At 39.4% G+C, this 20,118-nt stretch overlaps 1 protein-coding gene across 1 annotated transcript in view; it reads left to right on the top strand.

Moving 5' to 3' along the window:
• Positions 1-20,118, top strand: part of SEC24A (SEC24 homolog A, COPII coat complex component) — a 182,062-nt gene that overhangs the window by 10,179 nt on the left and 151,765 nt on the right. The window contains 1 exon segment of the mRNA XM_053717212.1: positions 3,598-4,116. Coding sequence (XP_053573187.1) covers positions 3,598-4,116 — 519 coding nt within the window.

Here is a 20,118-nt window from a genome sequence, read left to right as displayed (position 1 = left end):
CTCTAATTTACCAGAGTGTACTTTCTATTACAGGAATGTAGGGTAACCATTATCCATTTTGTCGGCTGCAGTTTTTATGTACTCTTAGAATTTGTCACTTAGGGACGTTTGTTTTCCACCTATTACGGTGGGTATCCTAAGGAGTTTGACTGGTCAAATAGTTTCCATAAATGTGTTACTGGGCATATGAACTTGAATGTTTTTTAGAACTTTTTTTTTTTTTTATAATTGAAATCCAGGTGACAACATGGCACCTATTGCTGTATGTTACAGTATTTCAACCACAAATACTAAAAAACAAAACAAATCTTAATCTGAGGCTTTTTGTTTTGAATACATCATTACATTTAATTTGGACTCCTACGTATTCCAATTATAAGTGTTTGTTAGTCAGATCAAATTATTAATCTGTGTTAGTACAAAGCTGATAGACATTTGTTACAAAAATTTAATTTTGCCATAAAATGTTTAATTATACATATTGAAAAAACTTTGTATGCTTTTTATTTTGCCAGCATTTCTTATAATTTTACCTCTGAACGCTCCATTTTTTTTTACTACTTTAGAAATCTGACCAATTTCTTAAAGGGACACTGAACCCAAAAAAAAATTCTGATTCAGATAGAGCATGCAATTTTCTAATTTACTCCTATTATAATTTTTTTCTTCGTTCTCTTGCTATTGTTATTTGAAAAAGAAGGTATCTAAGCTATTTTTTTGGTTCAGAAGATGGAAAGCACTTGTTTATTGGTGGGTGAATTTATCCACCAATCAACAAGAACAACCCAGGTTGTTCACCAAAAATGGGCCGGCATCTAAACTTACATTCTTGCTTTTCAAATAAAGATACCAAGAGCATGAAGAAAATTTGATTATAGGAGTAAATTAGAAAGTTGCTTAAAATTGCATGCTCTACCTGAATCACAAAAGAAAAAAATGTGTGTTCAGTGTCCCTTTAACTGTTGCAGGAGCTCATTTATATCTGTCCTAAACTTGCAGCAGCAAAGGGGATAAGATAAACAATATTGAAGAAGCTTTTCATAGGAATGTGTCTCTGGACCGCAAAGCAATGCAACTTTTGTTAATTATATTAACCGTTTTTAAATGCTTTTGTTAAGTATGCAGGACTCAAAGTATTGTGATTAAATGCTGATACATACCCCATTTTTCATCATATGCTCACTTGTTCTCTCCTCTGTCTTGTGCTCTTTTGTCATCTATTATATTCTCTTCCCTCTCTGGTGTTTCCCTCTCCTCATTTCACCCTTGCTTTGGCCATTTGTCTTATGGAGAAATGGGGGGCAGCTAAAGTGCACTGTGACGCTTAGGCCTTAGGTTGGGCAAAACTGATGTAGGTACATGAATTTCATTTGTAGAAAACAGTAAAGTAATGCAATACTTCATGGTTTGTTTAGCCAGTTGGACAGTTTAACCCCTTAGAGACCAGAGCACTTTTCCATTTTCTGTCCGTTTGGGACCAAGGCTATTTTTACATTTCTGCGGTGTTTGTGTTTAGCTGTAATTTTCCTCTTACTCATTTACTGTACCCACACATATTAAATACCGTTTTTCTCGCCATTAAATGGACTTTCTAAAAATACCATTATTTTCATCATATCTTATCATTTACTATAAAAAAAATTATAAAATATGAGGAAAAATGGAAAAAAACACACTTTTTCTAACTTTGAACCCCAAAATCTGTTACATATCTACAACCACCAAAAAACACCCATGCTAAATAGTTTCTAAATTTTGTCCTGAGTTTAGAAATACCCAATGTTTACATGTTCTTTGCTTTTTTTGTAACTTATAGGGCCATAAATACAAGTAGCACTTTGCTATTTTCAAACCATTTTTTTTCAAAATTAGCGCTAGTTACATTGGGACACTGATATCTTTCAGGAATCCCTGAATATCCATTGACATGTATATATTTTTTTTTAGAAGACATCCCAAAGTATTGATCTAGGCCCATTTTGGTATATTTCATGCCACCATTTCACCGCCAAATGCGATCAAATACAAAAAAATCGTTCACTTTTTCACAATTTTTTTCACAAACTTTCAGTTTCTCACTGAAATTATTTACAAACTGCTTGTGCAATTATGGCATAAATGGTTGTAAATTCTTCTCTGGGATCCCCTTTGTTCAGAAATATTAGACATATATGGCTTTGGCATTGCTTTTTGGTAATTAGAAGGCCGCTAAATGCCACTGCGCACCACACGTGTATTGTGCCCAGCAGTGAAGGGGTTAATTAGGGAGCATGTAGGGAGCTTCTAGGGTTAATTTTAGCTTTAGTGTAGTGTAGTAGACAACCCCAAGTATTGATCTAGGCCCATTTTGGTATATTTCATGCCACCATTTCACCGCCAAATGCGATCAAATTAAAAAAAAACGTAAAATTTTTCACAATTTTAGGTTTCTCACTGAAATCATTTACAAACAGCTTGTGCAATTATGGCACAAATGGTTGTAAATGCTTCTCTGGGATCCCCTTTGTTCAGAAATAGCAGACATATATGACTTTGGCGTTGCTTTTTGGTAATTAGAATGCTGCTAAATGGTGCTGCGCATCACACGTGTATTATGGCTAGCAGTGAAGGGGTTAATTAGATAGCTTGTAGGGAGCTTGCAGTGTTAATTTTAGCTTTAGTGTAAAGATCAGCCTCCCACCTGAAACATCAGACCCCCTGATCCCTCCCAAACATCTCTCTTCCCTCCCCTACCCCACAAATGTCCCCGCCATCTTAAGTACTGGCAGAAACTCTGCCAGTACTAAAATAAAAGGAAAATTTGGGCTTTTTTGTGCATTTTTTTTTGCATATTTACATATGCTTCTGTGTAGGATCCCCCTTAGCCCCCAACCTCACTGATCCCCCACCAAACAGCTCTCTAACCCTCCCCCTCTGACTTAATGTGCGCCATCTTGGGTACTGGCAGCTGTCTGCCAGTACCCATTTTAGTGAATAATATTCTTTTTTTTTTATTAAAAAATGTCCCTTTTCTGTAGTGTAGCTTTCCCCCCCCCCCCCCCCAATACCAACCCCCCACCCCTTCCAGATCCCTTAGATGCTTTGGAAAAAAAGTATTTAATTTTATTTGACAATTTACTTTTAAAAAAATTTCTGTAGTGTAGCGGTTCCCACCCGCTCCGCCCCCGATACCGCCCCCCCTCCACCTTCCAGATCTCACCGATGGCCGCCCACCCGCCTCCCAAGTCGGCTCCCACCCACCAACGATACCGGCCATCGATGTCCGGTGCAGAGAGGGCCACAGAGTGGCTCTCTCTGCATCGGATGGCCAAGGGGGGTTATTGCAGGATGCCTCCATATCGAGGCATCACTGCAATAACCGGAAAGCAGCTGGAAGCGAGCAGGATCGCTTCCAGCTGCTTTCCAGACCAAGGACGTATGCCACACGTCCTCGGTCATTAACTGCATTTTTTTTAAGGACGTGTGGCGTACGTCCTTGGTCGTTAAGGGGTTAAAGAAAAAGAAAAAAAAGAAACACAGAGGTTAATGGTCTTTATTAATATTGGTAATTGTCATAGTATTTAAATGATAATGGGCTATTTTCTTTTTATTTTCAAGGTCCAGTTCAGAATCCATTGATTTACGCATCACAGCCCCCTGCAGGGCAAGGATACAATTCTTTAGTCCCTGGCTCTTATCCTCCGCAAATGCCAGCTAAAGCTCCTGCACATACAGGCCCCGGACTGTATAACTATGGTGGTCCACAGAGTGCTTCACAAATGGGACATTTTCAGGGATTGGGCCAGGCTCTTAGACCACCCATGGGACCTACAATGGTAGCAAATCCTCCGTATACAGGTTCTGTTTCCAGGATGCCACCACCTCCTCAGAACTCAACTGCTGTTTCAACTACTGTTGGTGGCAACTTATCTGGGGGCAATCATCCTCCTCAGACAAACTGGCAATATTTACCAACCCCCTTAAGTCACACACATCCTCAGGCAAATAATGTGGCCTCTACAGCAGGGACATTACCTGGACAACCATCATCACTAGCAAATTCCAAGCCACCAAGTACTCAGCAATATGTGGCTTCTTTTGGAGGTCCTCCATTACAAAACAGTTACGCGAGTTCAGGTAATCGCATTAAGATTTTATTATTTCATGCTGACTATGTAACTGGTACTGTGTTTTTTTTTCACAAAACGGTAAGACCCACGACAATAATTTGATATCTAGAGTAAGAGGTGGTAATATTTTTATTAATTTTTAAAACTATATTATTTAGTTAACAATATTGATTTTGAAGGGATGATTTACATCTATATAACACTTTAGATCCTTGCTAACTAGATATCTCCCTGCTTCAAAGATCTGTAAATTCAAATGTTTTGTCCGATTCCTACATTTTAACAGACAATAGGTGCCTGTGATTGGCATGTTTCTGTCTTTAAAGCTGATTTTTAAGTGGATGAACAATTTTTGGAGCTTTGTTTGTCAATCTGACCTCTTTATATGTTTTGAAAATAAATTTGAAGTAAATTGGGGTTTACAAAGTCTGGAAACCATAGAAATTGAAAGATGTTGGGATTCTGAATAGCTTGTTAGGTTTAATAAATCAGTCACATTTACTTTTTAATATCTGGCTTGCCCAGACTAGACAAAACCGACTGCGTAAAAAATGGCTTATATGGCTCCTACAGTTGTTTTATTAACACTAGAAAGAAGGCTGTGCCCCTTTTTTTAGTCCTTTTTTTATTTTTATTTATTTTGTGTGCATAATTTAATCGAGACAACATCCCTGTTAGATACTTTTGTATAGGAAGCTTCTTCAACATTTTTCCACCATTGGTCTGCATCTTTGTGATATTGTTATGTAATAGAAAATCTGCACAATAAATAATCAAATCACCACATAGTGCTGGAACTAGAGCAACATTTTACAGCTTATACCTCTCTGTAGTGTGTTGTTTTTGTTGTTGTTTTTAAAGGGATAGGAAAGTCAAAATTAAATTTGCATTATTCAGATAGAACATGTCATTTTAAGACACTTTTAAATTCACTTCTCAATATTTAATTCTCAATTAATCATTTTCTTGGTATTCTTTTGTTGCATCTTTTTGGCAATTTATGGCAGCAGCATTTTCAACAGTGTAACACTATTACAGACATTGTTGCCAACACTGCTTCCATATAGAGCTGAAGACATGCGCAGCATGAGATTGTGTTTATAGTAAATATATGTGCAGCCACCAATCAGCATCTAGTTTCTGCTTCTGAGCCCTTCGAGGTATTCATCTCAACAAAGGATACCGAGAGTTGTTTCACATTGCATGCTCTACCTAAATCATGAAAGTTTAATTTTGACTTTATAGCAGTAACTAAGGCCTTAGCAAAATGTCACACAACTAATGATAGTAACTACTACTTTTAAAGGGATATGAAACCCAAGCATTTCCTTTTGTGGTTTTATACAGAGCATATAATTTTTCAAAAGTTCACAATTATATTCTCAAATTTTGGTTCCCATTATATTCTGTGTTAAAGAGATACCTAGGTATGTATCTGGAACACTACATAGAAGCAAATAGTCCTTTTGCAAATGGATAACATTCTTATAAAACTGCTGCCATATCGTGCTCTAGAAATGGGCTGGCTCCTAAGCATACCTCCCTGCTTTTCAACAAAAGAAACCAAGAGAACGAAGAAAAAATTGGTCATAAAAGTACATTAGAAAGATGTTTAAAAATCACATGCTCTACATGAATTATGGAAGAACAATGTTGGGTTTCCTGTCTCTTTAAATATTTCTATAAAACCAGAGAACACATAAAGGGCACAAGAATATGTGAGTCACAATGAAAGAAATCCAATTATGAAAACTATACCGCTTAAACCTCCTTCACAGAAAAAATATAAAAAGAACACTCAGTAGTATTGCAGCAATTCCATTTGTAATAGAAAGGTTTGTTTAGATGCCTAGGTAAAATTCAAGGCTTTTAGACATTTGTTCAAAATCTAGGAGTCAGAAATAATTAGGAAGCCACAAGATTTTATATATGCAGTGATTTTATTGCATCCCAGCTCTGTGCATACCCATCACCACAGCACTGTCTTTGAAAGGGCTTTCCTTCAGTGTCCTGCAGTGTGCTTGGTATATAGCATGTGTCATGATGGCACTTCTAGTTCCCATACATGCATGCTGGTTCTAATTGACACAGCGCAAGCAATGTAGGTGTCTGTAATGGAGTACTGTTGGACATTTTTAGTGTTAAGATCTATATCTAGGAGCCAGCCCCATAGTATAAAAACCATACATTTTTGATTGTCCTTGTGATTTTTTTTTTTTGTCTCACACGCACTCACACACCCCTTGTGTGATCAGTGTTTGCTAATGTTAAATTGATGTTTTCTCTTACATTGGTGTGTCTGGTCCACGGTTTCATCCTTACTTGTGGGAATATTCTCTTCCCTAACAGGAAATGGCAAAGAGGCACACAGCAAAAGCTGTCCATATAGCCCCTCCTCTGGCTCCGCCCCCAGTCATTCTCTTTGCCTGCTCTGAACAAGTAGCATCTCCACGGGGATGGTAAAGAGTATGTGGTGTTAGTTGTAGTTTTATTTCTTCTATCAAGAGTTTGTTATTTTAAAATAGTGCCGGTTTGTACTATTTACTCTACAACAGAAAGTGATGAAGAGTTCTGTTAAAAGAGGAGTATGATTTTAGCACCAGTAACTAAAATCCATTGCTGTTACCACGCAGGACTGTTGAAACCAGAGAACTTCAGTTGGGGGTAACAGTTTGCAGACTTATCTGCTTCAGGTATGACCTGTCTCCTTTCTAACAACACATAGTAATGCTAGAAGACTGTCAGTTTTTCCCTCATGGGACCGGTAAGCCATTTTCTTAGACTCAGTAACAGATTAAAGGCTTATATATTGGGCTCTATACTGGTTGACACTATTGTGGGCTAAATCGATTTGCTTATATCATATTCTTATGACATTTGGAGTGTTTTTATGAACTTAGAAACACTTTTGGGAACGTTTTAATTATGCCTGGCATTGGTTTAGACGCCTAATCTAGTCAGAAAGGCCCCTTCACTCTGGTATGCAGAGGGAGGAGGCCTCATTTTCGCGCCTCAGTTGCGCAGTTACTTCCAAAGGCAGTGCATGCAGCTTCATGTGAGAGGGTCCTGTGGCTGAGAAACAGACTCTGGAAGGCTTATTTCTGTGGTGAATAACCCCTAAGGAAGGTAAAAGCCGCAGCAAAGTCTGTGGCAGGGACTGTAGTGTGTTTAAACCGGTTAAATTGAACAATTAGCTCCGGTTTGCTTTTTTTTTTTTTTTTTTTTTTTTAAATTAATTTTTTTATTGAGGTATTCAACAGGTACAATACAATAATAAGTCAAGTACATCAAGGTAGGAACAACAATTCGCCTGGGATTCACATGTAAAGACAATTACAACACTTAGTAGCGAGGAGTGTGAAACGGCAAAAATAAAATAGTACAATATAAAGGAAGTACCTCTTTTTTTTTTTTAACAAGTATGATTTCCTCGAGTAACAGGGGGAGCTATTGATAGACCTCGCAAGGTTAAAGAGACCATGGAAGAGGAATCATTTTCCTAAGTATATTATAAGTTGCGTGAAATGCAATAGCTGTGAACACGTTATTAGTAATGCTAATGTTAAACAATCTTGCTATTCCATGAGGGGGAACTTTGGACAATTTTATGGTGCACTGCAAGATGAACATATGTAGATAGTAGAAGGGGTGCGGTACAAACTAGAAAAACCGCATAGTGAACCCTCCTGTAGGAGGTATATTGTATGAGACTATGGGGGGAGGAGGTGGGAATTTGAGTAGATTAAAATAGGTATGACATAGAGTCGGACATTGCTAAAAAGGGTGAGATAAACCACTGCATCTTAACTTAGAATAGACAGGTTACAATAAAGCATAGTATTATATCTACGTGGGAAACTAATTGGGCATGGGCGAAGGCTACATTTTGTGTGCTGAGACCTAAGAGTCTAATATGGTGCAGATAACAGGGGTATTGCAACTCTAGTATTAAATGAAAGGGAGAGAAATTGTATAGTTAAATAGAAGCGCAGGTCCAGCCTGCAACAGAAAGCAAGTCATCCTGGAGTAACGGAAATCTGCACATAGAATAGGTACTAGTAGGTAGCATGATTACAGCACTCCAACATATATGTTCAGATATAGTTAAAATAAAAGTCACATGTGTTTGCTGTGGTTATACAACAATTGCAGATAGAATGCTGGGAACATATCTAGAACGTAAACATAAAGCAAAAAAAATAAATAAAAATAAGAACATTACTGATGTACATTAATCTGCATTATGGTGCAAAACTATGTCTGAAACTATGCTATGGAGCTATACAGTTGTAAAGTATAGGCATCACACTGCCCTGGCCACTGGCAGCGAGATGTCATGTATCCAAACTTCAGCCACACTCCATGCATATATATAAGATATGTAAAAAAAAAAAAACCTCCAGACATAGAAGGATTATGTGATGAAGTATTGAAATTCTATTTACATCATGGTAGGTGCAAAAAAACAATGAGGAGCCTGTAAATACAGAGTAAGAAACAAAAGGGGGCAGACAATTGTGTGGAGCTTAGAAGTTAAATTGTCAATATTGCACCCTAATATGGTAATATCTGGAGTGAAAATCTAGCCCCATTGAAATATGCACAGAAGTGTATAGGAAAAGCATAACATTTAATTTCCATTAACTCCCCAGTGGGTGTAGATAAACTATAAACAATTTAAACATAAAACTGAGCTGTGTAAATGAAATGGAGCTGCCCTGTGCTAGAGAAGCCTTCTCATCCCTATTCACTACCAGAGCTTGCAAACATTGTTGTCAACACACAAAATAATTTAGCTAGTATATAAGAAAACAGAGTCCAGCGTGTCGACAGAATACAATGGTATTTAAGATGCATAAAAAAAAGAAAACTGCAAATGCAGTTCCACAGTAAATTCTAAACCTTATGATAATAGAATGTCTAAAACAGGCAGCAAGCACGCATACTGGTAAATTGTAAGAAAACATATTGCAAAGCAGAAACAAAACAAACATGGCAATTAAGTCCCCATAGTTTTTCAACCTGTAGGCTGTAACTGAAGGCAGGCTGGGCAGAGGGCTATGGAGCATGGAGTTTGGGGCTAACTATAGCAGATGCGATGGGTCACTCCAGCCTGTGTCTCTGAGAATCGCTGTCTAAGATGGGAATTCCCCTACCCCACACCGGACCGAGAAGTTGAGCAACGTCTCTGAGCCTCCATGTTAAAACTCTGAAGGGTGGCAAGTGAGCTACACCAAGTAAGGTAGACCGGGGGTAAGAGAAATTCCAGTAGCAGGATGAAATGTCCCCTCCAGCCTGTGCGGCCTTGTGCCGTAGATGGTGAGAGAAGCTCTGAGACATTTCGGGAAACCTGCGAGTCCGGTGTTGAAATGAGGAGCTGTGCGCTATGCAGCATGAGGGTTCTGCCGGTACGTCCATGATCCTGATACAGATAAGGCATTCCCGATGGTGGATTGTGAGGATCTTTAATAGTAACCGCTACGGTGCCAGCATACCGCCCCCTCGCTTCATCCAAACCATAGGGCAATGTGAAGTTTGTCGATGTTGTGCTCAGGAATGGCGGTTCTCGTGGCGCAGCTATTGCCTCTGATCTCTTCTCCTCATGAACAGCCATAGTGCCCGGGGTGCCAATAAGTGTAACAGAGGGCTTGAAAGCCTCTGCCACTGCATTGGAGAGAGCCTCGTGGTGACGACCCAGCAGTTCCGTCATTTGGTTGAGGATTAGTGTAGCCATAGCTCCGTACCTGTGGCGTAGCATTAAAGTCCAAGGGCAGGTACCAGAAATAAAATCTAGCGCTGCTGAGCTGCTGTTAAGATAACAAGTAGATACCTTTCTCCATGTGTCTGTAGAATAGAGTAAAAATAGCTGATAAAGTCCTGAAAATTGTATAATGTTTTAGGAGCTCTGGAAATGTGCGACTTATCTCAGTGAAAGTTGGCTCCGCCCCCCCCCCCCCCCCCCGGTTTGCTTATTTAAGGGTCTAGAAACTTCATATTTAGTGTGCAATACTTTCAAAGCATTAAGACACTGGGGTGTAAATTTTATAAAGATCGGATATTTCCTTCATAGTTTTTTGAACATTCAGAAATAAAGTGTGTTCTTTTTATTTAAAGAGACAGTAACGGTTTTGTATAAAATCGTTTTTATTGCATTAATAGCCTGCCTAAATCTTCCTAACATGTCTGTACCTTCAGATAGCGCATGTTCTGTGTGTATGGAGGCCAAGGTGGTTCCCCCTTTAAATGTATGTGCAAATTGTGCCATGGCGTCCAAACAAAGTAAGGACAGTACTGTCACATTTAATAAGGTTGCCCAAGATGATTCTTCAAATGAAGGTAGTGGGGATAGTTCATCATCCTCTCCTTCTGTGTCAACACCAGTTTTGCCCACGCAGGCGATACCTAGTACATCTAGCGAGCCAATGCTTGTTACTATGCAGCAATTAACAGCAGTAATGGATAATTCTATAGCAAATCTTTTATCCAAACTGCCAGCATTTCCCAGAAAGCGTGATTGCTCAGTTTTAAATACAGAGGATGAGCAAGCAGGCGCTGATGATAATTTATCTGTTATACCCTCACATCAATCGGGATTGGCAGTGAGGGAGGGTCTGTCCGAGGGAGAAATTTCTGATTCAGGAAAAATTTCTCAGCAGGCAGAACCTGATATTGTGGCATTTAAATTTAAGCTAGAACATCTCCGCGCCCTGCTTAAGGAGGTGCTAGCTACTCTTGATGATTGTGATTCTTTGGTAATTCCAGAGAAGTTGTGCAAAATGGACAAATTCTTAGAGATCCCAGTGCACGCTGATGCTTTTCCAATACCCAAGAGGGTAGCGGACATAGTGAATAAGGAGTGGGAGAAGCCAGGTATACCTTTTGTTCCACCTCCTATATTTAAGAAAATGTAACCCATTGTTGACCCCAGATGGGACGCATGGCAAACGGTCCCTAAGGTAGAGTGGGCAGTTTCAACGTTAGCAAAGCGCACAACTATTCCTATAGAGGACAGTTGCGCTTTCAAAGATCCTATGGATAAAAAATTGGAAGGATTGCTTAAAAAGATTTTTGTTCAGCAGGGTTTCCTTCTTCAACCAATTTCGTGCATTATTCCCGTCACCTCGGCGGGGTCTTTTTGGTTCGAGGAACTAGAAAGTTCGCTCCAAAAGGAGACTCCATATGATGAAGTCATGGACAGAATTCACGCACTAAAGTTGGCTAATTCCTTTATTTTGGATGCCGCTTTTCAATTAGCAAAGTTAGCGGCAAAAAACTCAGGTTTTGCAATAGTGGCACGCAGGGCGCTTTGGCTAAAATCTTGGTCGGCGGATGTGTCGTCCAAAACAAAATTACTTAATATTCCTTTCAAAGGTAAGACCCTTTTCGGGCCAGAATTGAAGGAGATTATTTCTGACATCACTGGGGGAAAGGGCCATGCCCTCCCACAGGATAGGCCTTTCAAGGCTAAGAACAAGTCTAATTTTCGTTCCTTTCGCAATTACAGGAATGGACCGGCTTCTAACTCTAGACAAGAGGGTAACACTTCCCAGCCTAAACCAGCATGGAAACCATTGCAAGGCTGGAACAAGGGTAAACAGGCCAAGAAGCCTGCTGCTGCTACCAAGACAGCATGAAAGGGTAGCCCCCGATCCGGGACCGGATCTAGTAGGGGGCAGACTTTCTCTCTTTGCTCAGGCTTGGGCAAGAGATGTTCCGGATCCCTGGGCACTAGAAATTGTCTCTCAGGGGTATCTTCTAGAGTTCAAGGAACTCCCTCCAAGGGGAAGGTTCCACATGTCTCGCTTATCTTCAGACCAGATAAAGAGACAGGCATTCTTACATTGCGTAGGAGACCATTAAAGATGGGAGTGATACACCCAGTTCCAACAGCGGAACAAGGTCTGGGGTTTTACTCAAACCTGTTTGTAGTTCCCAAAAAAGAGGGAACTTTCAGACCAATTCTGGATTTAAAAATACTAAACAAATTCCTCAGCGTTCCATCATTCAAAATGGAAACTATTCGGACGATCTTACCAACAATCCAGGAGGGTCAATATATGACTACCGTGGACTTAAAGGATGCGTACCTGCATATTCCTATCCACAAAGATCACCATCAGTTCCTAAGGTTCGCCTTTCTGGACAAACATTACCAGTTCGTGGCTCTTCCATTCGGTTTAGCCACTGCTCCCAGAATTTTCACAAAGGTACTAGGGTCCCTTCTAGCGGTTCTAAGGCCGAGGGGCATTGCTGTAGCACCTTACCTAGACGACATTCTAATCCAAGCGTCGTCCCTTTCCAAAGCAAGGGCTCATACAGACATTGTTTTAGCCTTTCTCAGGTCTCACGGGTGGAAGGTGAACATAGAAAAAAGTTCCCTGTCCCCGTCCACAAGGGTTCCTTTTCTGGGAACAATAATAGATTCTGTGGAAATAAAGATTTTTCTGACAGAGGTCAGAAAGTTAAAACTTCTAAAAGCTTGTCGAGTTCTTCATTCTATTCCTCAGCCTTCCATAGCTCAGTGCATGGAAGTTATAGGACTAATGGTTGCAGCAATGGACGTGGTTCCTTTTGCTTGAATTCATTTAAGACCATTGCAGCTGTGCATGCTCAAACAGTAGAATGGGGATTATGCAGACTTGTCTCCCCAAATTCAAGTAGACCAGGTAACCAGAGACTCACTCCTCTGGTGGTTGACTCAGGATCACCTGTCTCAGGGAATGGGTTTCCGCAGACCAGCGTCGGTCATTGTCACGACCGACGCCAGCCTCTTGGGCTGGGGCGCGGTCTGGGACTCTCTGAAAGCTCAGGGTCTATGGTCTCGGGAAGAGTCTCTTCTCCCGATAAACATTTTGGAACTGAGAGCGATATTCAATGCGCTCCGGGCTTGGCCTGAACTAGCGAAGGCCAGGTTTATAAGATTTCAGTCGGACAACATGACGACTGTAGCGTACATCAATCATCAGGGGGGAACAAAGAGTTCCTTGGTGATGAGAGAGGTATCCAAGATCATCAAATGGGCGGAGGATCACTCCTGCCATCTATCTGCAATTCACATCCCAGGAGTAGACAACTGGGAGGCGGATTATCTGAGTCGTCAGACTTTCCATCCGGGGCAGTGGGAACTTCACCCGGAGGTCTTTGCCCAGTTAACCCAACTATGGGGCACTCCAGATATGGATCTGATGGCGTCCCGTCAGAACTCCAAGGTTCCTCGCTACGGGTCCAGATCCAGGGATCCCAAGGCGACACTAGTGGATGGTTCCCCCCGTTCCCTCTCCTTCCCAGGCTTGTAGCCAGGATCAAGCAGGAGAAGGCCTCAGTGATTCTAATAGCTCCTGCATGGCCACGCAGGACTTGGTATGCAGACCTGGTGAATATGTTATTGGTTCCACCATGGAAGCTACCTTTGAGGCAGGATCTTCTAGTACAAGGTCCATTCAAACATCCAAATCTAGTCTGTCTGCAACTGACTGCTTGGAAATTGAACGCTTGATTCTATCTAAGCGTGGGTTTTCAGATTCGGTTATAGATACTCTGGTTCAAGCCAGAAAACCGGTGACTAGGAAAATTTACCATAAGATATGGCAAAAATATATCTGTTGGTGCGAATCCAAGGGATTCTCTTGGAATAAAATTAATATTCCTAGGATACTTTCCTTTCTCCAAGAGGGTTTGGATAAAGGTTTGTCAGCTAGTTCCTTAAAAGGACAGATCTGCTCTGTCTGTTTTGTTGCACAAACGACTGGCAGCCATGCCAGATGTACAGGCGTTTGTATAGGCGTTTAGTCAGAATCAAGCCTGTTTACAGACCTATGACTCCTCCATGGAGTCTAAACTTAGTTCTTTCAGTTCTTCAAGGGGTTCCGTTTGAACCCTTACATTCCATAGATATTAAGTTACTATCTTGGAAAGTTCTGTTTTTGGTTGCTATTTCTTCTGCTAGAAGAGTTTCTGAATTGTCTGCTTTGCGGTGTACTTCACCCTATCTGGTGTTCCATACAGATAAGGTAGTTTTACGTACCAAGCCTGGTTTTCTTCCAAAGGTGGTTTGCAACAGGAATATTAACCAGGGAATAGTTGTTCCTTCTCTGTGTCCGAATCCAGTTTCAAAGAAGGAACGTTTGTTACACAACCTAGATGTGGTCCGTGCTTTAAAATTCTATTTAGAGGCTACAAAGGATTTCAGACAGACATCATCCTTGTTTGTCGTTTATTCTGGTAGGAGGAGAGGGCAGAAAGCTACTGCTACCTCTTTCCTTTTGGCTGAAAAGCATCATCCGATTGGCTTATGAGACTGCCGGACGGCAGCCTCCTGAACGAATTACAGCTCACTCTACTAGGGCTGTGGCTTCCACATGGGCCTTCAAGAACGAGGCTTCTGTTGATCAGATCTGTAAGGCAGCGACTTGGTCTTCCCTGCACACTTTTACCAAATTTTACAAATTCGATACTTATGCTTCTTCGGAGGCTGTTTTTGGGAGAAAGGTTTTGCAAGCCGTGGTGCCTTCCGTTTAGGTTACCTGACTTGTTCCCTCTCTTCATCCGTGTCCTAAAGCTTTGGTATTGATTCCCACAAGTAAGGATGAAGCCGTGAACCGGACACACCAATGTAGGAGAAAACAGAATTTATGCTCACCTGATAAATTTCTTTCTCCTACGGTGTGTCCGGTCCACGTCCCGCCCTGGCTTTTTGTCAGGTTTAAATTTTTTATCTCTATACACTACAGTCACTATGGCACCCTATGGTTTCTCCTTTTTCTCCTAACCGTCGGTCGAATGACTGGGGGCGGAGCCAGAGGAGGGGCTATATGGACAGCTTTTGCTGTGTGCCTCTTTGCCATTTCCTGTTAGGGAAGAGAATATTCCCACAAGTAAGGAGGAAGCCATGGACCGGACACACCGTAGGAGAAAGAAATTTATCAGGTAAGCATAAATTCTGTTTTATTGATACGATGCGAGTTATAACACAGTCTTCTAAGTATTGAGAGCTGCATTATACTGCTCAGTTGTCTTAGAGAGTCACAACGGCTACATACAGATACATAACTAAAATCCTTTAAAGCAATATGAAACCCAACATTTTTATTTCATGATTTAGATGTAAATTGGAAAGTTGATTAAAATTGCATTTATCTATTATCTAATGTGCTTCATTCTCTTAATATGCTTTGTTGACGAAAGAACAATGCACATGGTTGCGCCAATAACATCAGGCATTAATGTGCAGTCACCAATTAGCAGCTCCTTGAGCCTACCTAAGTTTGCTTTTCAACTAAGGATATCAAGAGAAACAAATTAGATAATAGAAGTAAATTGAAAAGTTGTTTAAAATTATATGCTCTATCTGAATCATAAAAAGAGAAAAAATGGGTTTAATGTCCCTTTAAAGGGACACTCAATCAAAATTAAACTTTCATTATTCAGATAGAGCATGCAATTTTAAACAACTTACCAATTTACTTTCATTAACTAAATGTGCACAGTCTTTTTATATTATAACTTTTTGAGTCACCAGCTCCTTCTGAGCATGTGCAAGAATAAGTGTGTATGCATTTGTGAATGGCTGATGGCTGTCACATGGTACAGGGGGAGTGGAAAAAGTCATAACTTTTAAAATTGTCAGAAAAAAAAATCTACTACTCATTTGAAGTCCAGACTAAGTGCTATTGCATTATCTTGTTATCTTGCATTTGTTGATTATGCAAATCTACTAAATAGATAAAGCTATTCTACATGCATTGCTTATATTGTGTGTCTATCCTCACACCCAGTAAAAGGACTCTTATGGATGCATTATAGGGAGTCTTCAGTTCTAGATGCTGAGGTGCAAGAGAGGCTGCAGGAAGTTATGTAGGTAGTAAAAACTTCAAAAACCCAGATTCTAAGCCCAATTTTTGAGGCATCATGGGAGAACCATGTTACATGGGCTTCTAGAGCCCTGATTTATATATAATTCATCTGTAGTAACCTTTTGTGAGTATTGATTTAGTTACAATACTAATTTGTGATCTGTTTTAGTTTTTCACAAAAAAAGTAATGAAGAAGATTTAAACGATCTTGTGGTTTTCTTGGTGGTCTTTCATTCAATGAGAATCATATTCTTGTGCCATGGTGTATTTTCTGGTGTTCAAATTACTTTTTAAGGGCACATATTATTTTTCTAATAATGTATTAGACTCTTATACATTATTAGAAAAATATGTGCCCTTAAAGTCTATTTTTAAGTGTTGTTCATTTCCGTATGAGCTCTAATAATTAGAGCTCATATGTAAATGAACAACACTTAAAAATAGCCTGTTCATTCAGAGTATTTGTTTGGCGTAAATTCTTGGTTTGAGTAACCTTAAAAGGACATTTTAATAGTTTGAAAACTGCTCCTTTTACCTTTTTATTTGAATTAGATTTTCTACAAAGAAACTGGGCAACAGTAGCTATGTAAAGAGAAGCACTGATTAATTTCCCAATGGTGTGTGTGTGTGTGTGAGATTTTGTATGTGAAATAGCTGGTTGTGATAATTCCACCCCTCCCCAAGTCATAATTAACATTTCAGTACCTAACATAACATTAGCAGTTCTGCTTTACTTGCAAACTTAGCCCATTGTTATGGGCATGTCCTAGGTGATGGTTTGAATGAGGAAACAACATATAAAAACATATTTAAAATACAGAAGTAAATGAAGGAACAATTTCCCATATGTTTAATACTCTGCAGTAGGTATAACAAGTAATTTTAAAAACATTAAGTGAAACAAATTTTATAGTACAATGTCCCTTTAAAGGGACATCAAATAACTGCCAGACATAATAATGTATTAACATTTTAGATTAGGCTGAAAATATTATATGCAGATGTTATTTAAACAACAGTGTAAAGTAATGGACGCCACCTGTTTGATCGCCCATGCTAAAGCCAATTGGGCACATTTATTAATCCCTGGCCTTTACACTTTTTAGTGCATACAGAAAAAGAAGCACTTTACTAAGAAGGAACAGCAGCTCAGTAGCTTGTTCTGTGGCGTTACCACCTAGGAGCAGTCTCTTTTAGACCAATTTGTGCTTTTTACAGTGGAGAACTTTCCTGAAGTATATCAGTCTGATCTGCCTAGCAAGTTCAGTCCAGCCCCAAAATACCAGGCACGTTTTACACTTTTTAGTTCATCCAGATTTTTATTTTATATATATATCCCCCCCCCCCCCCAATAATTTTGACCTGTTTGTTGAAAAAGTTCTGGTCAAGTATGATGGGAGTCGTCTCCACTATTTGCATGAAATGGATCTATACCCTTATTTTGCTTTAACTGGAAGTTTTTCTTTTTGCCATTTTGTTATAGTATTTTGTTATATTTTTAAGTAATATTTGAGGTTGGGTCAAAACTTTGCAGATTACAGCAGTCAAATTTGATGGGTTTCATCTTTTTAGGATCCTCAGTTTTCTATTGGTCCTGAAAGCCTTCCTTGGGCTCTTGTAGCATAATCGGTTTGCTGGTCAAATTCCTTTTTTTTGCAAAGTAAAATGGCAGAACTCTGCTGATGTTGCAGATGGACTTTTGACCTTTTTCCTTACAAGCAAGATTGCATTTATTGACTTGGTTATCGGGGAAAAAGGTAGTTTACAGACTGCTTCTTTTAATTCATGTAGTATAACTGTTAAAGGGGCTGTGTACTCTAAATTTTCTCCCCTTTAAAGGGACCTTAAATACTATATCAATTTACTATACCTCCCTCTTATTATGCGTGCTGCCATTTTGGAACCCCCTAGGTTACACTGCTGGTAACTGTAGAGCACAAACCCATCAGCATTGGAATGCACTGAAAGCAAGATTTCAAGATGGTAGCACCCATGACTAGAGCAAGGCAGGAATAACCTCAGTACTACGCTTATTAAATGTATGTAGTGATTTATCCATCAAATGCATTCCCAGTGATCCATTTTAGTTGCTGTAGTGTATTACATTATTAACCTTTTTATTTTGTCATTTGTAATAGCTGCTTTTGGGTGTTGTATCCCCATATATACTGAAAACGTCAGAGCTTAAAGGGACAGTCTACACCAGAATTTTAATTGTTTTAAAAGATAGATAATCCCTTTATTACCCATTCCCCAGTTTTGCATAACCAACACAGTTATAATAATATACTTTTAACCTCTGTGATTATCTTGTATCTAAGCCTCTGCAAACTGCCCCTTTTTTCAGTTATTTTGACAGACTTGCAGTCTAGCCAATCAGTGCCTGCTCCCAGATAACTTCATGTGCACGAGCACAGTGTTATCTATATGAAATACGTGAACTAACACCCTCTAGTGGTGAAAAACTGTTAAAATGCAATCTGAAAAGAGGTGGGCTTCAAGGTCTAAGAAATTGGCATATGAACCTCCTAGGTTAAGCTTTCAACTAAGAATACCAAGAGAACAAAGCAAAATTGGTGATAAAAGTAAATTGGAAAATTGTTTAAAATTACATGCTCTATCTGAATCATGAAAGTTTATTTTGGCCTAGACTGTCCCTTTAAAGTGAAGGTCAAGTTTGACGAATTAGTGCCCGGTTTTTAATAATCCTATTGAAAACAAGGGCCTTTTAATTAATCAAAATTGACATTTTGAGTGTTTTCTTCAAAAACATACCTTTTAATCCTGAGAGCCGCTGCATCGCTTCCTCCGCCCGTTGCAAGTCCTCTTCGTGGGTCCAAAATGAAGAATCCGGCTTCATCCAATCACGGCGTTCCATCAGGCCATGATCCTCCCCCCGGGGGGAACGCCATGAATGTCAATTTTGATGAATTAAAGTGCCCTTGTTTTTAATAGGATTATTAAAAAACGGGCACTAATTCATCGAAATTGACCTTCACTTTAAGTATTAGTTATAAAAAACCTATGTTAACAGGGAGCTGTCAAAGAAATTACACTCCCAGTGGGGGTTAGAAACAGAGGAATTAAAATGTTAATTTTTATTTGCTCTCTCTAAATACTGTTTTTGTGTAAAGGAACAGAGATAAGGAGGCTGGGGTACATAGGGATAAAGATTCCAGCAAAGAGAGCTGGATACTAAGCTGGTTAGCAAGGATACTAACCAGAAAAGCACTCTGCCCTCATACGTATGGGCTTAGTGTATATAGGTTTTAAAATATATCAACTTTATTAGTTTTATTTAAAAAGGGTTGCACACAATAAAAACAGTTGCAGCAAGTAAAAGTGGTTTTCAAACTAATGTAGTGAAAATGGTGGATAGTTACAAATTCTTATCCTGAATTGATATCGTGGATAGTAACTCCAACCTAAAGAGGATTTGTGGTAAACCTTAATGGTAAAAGTATGTTTAGAATCTGCTGTGGGCTAACATCCCTGCAAAACATGAGGCCAGCCTGTTAGGGGACACTAATCGGTCAAAGTCTGTACTCCTAAATTGTATACCTCACTGAGTGTTATGTGGATACTAAATTAAATTGTACCCATATGTACTCTGTGGTCGAATACTGCAACAGTAGTATTGTGGCTAGGTATTGATAACTTGTAGTTACGTGTAGATTGCACTTATATATACAAATTACTTGTTAGCGTGCCCATGGGTCACAGTTAAAATATTTATTGCTCCACAGATTAGATTAGAGGTATATCTGCACCGTCATATGTACAGCCCAATATCTAAAATGGAGCATATGTATATAAATGAAACCAGTGTAATACTTAGCGAGGAGGCTTATTCAGATTACTTGTTAGTGTGCCCGTGGGTCACAATTAGAATATTCATTGCTCTAAAGACTAGAGGTATATCTCCGCCGTCATATGTACAGCCCAATATCTGAAATGGAGAATGTGTGTATAAATGAACCCACAGGAGTTACCGTGTATTCAAACGTTAAGTTACAGTGTAACCAATGACTCGCAACTAACTTTGTATCGGTTGCTATTGATTAATTAAAAAGTTATTTATCGTATACTTATGTTATAAGATTTTTTTCAGCATCCTACAAAGGAGTGTCATACTTAGCGAGGAGGCTTATACAAAT

This window comes from Bombina bombina, chromosome 6 (assembly GCF_027579735.1).
Source record: "Bombina bombina isolate aBomBom1 chromosome 6, aBomBom1.pri, whole genome shotgun sequence".
Classification (NCBI taxonomy): Eukaryota; Metazoa; Chordata; class Amphibia; order Anura; family Bombinatoridae; genus Bombina; species Bombina bombina.
The sequence above is the reverse complement of the archived record's forward strand: the minus strand, read 5'-3'. Positions and strand labels throughout refer to the sequence as shown.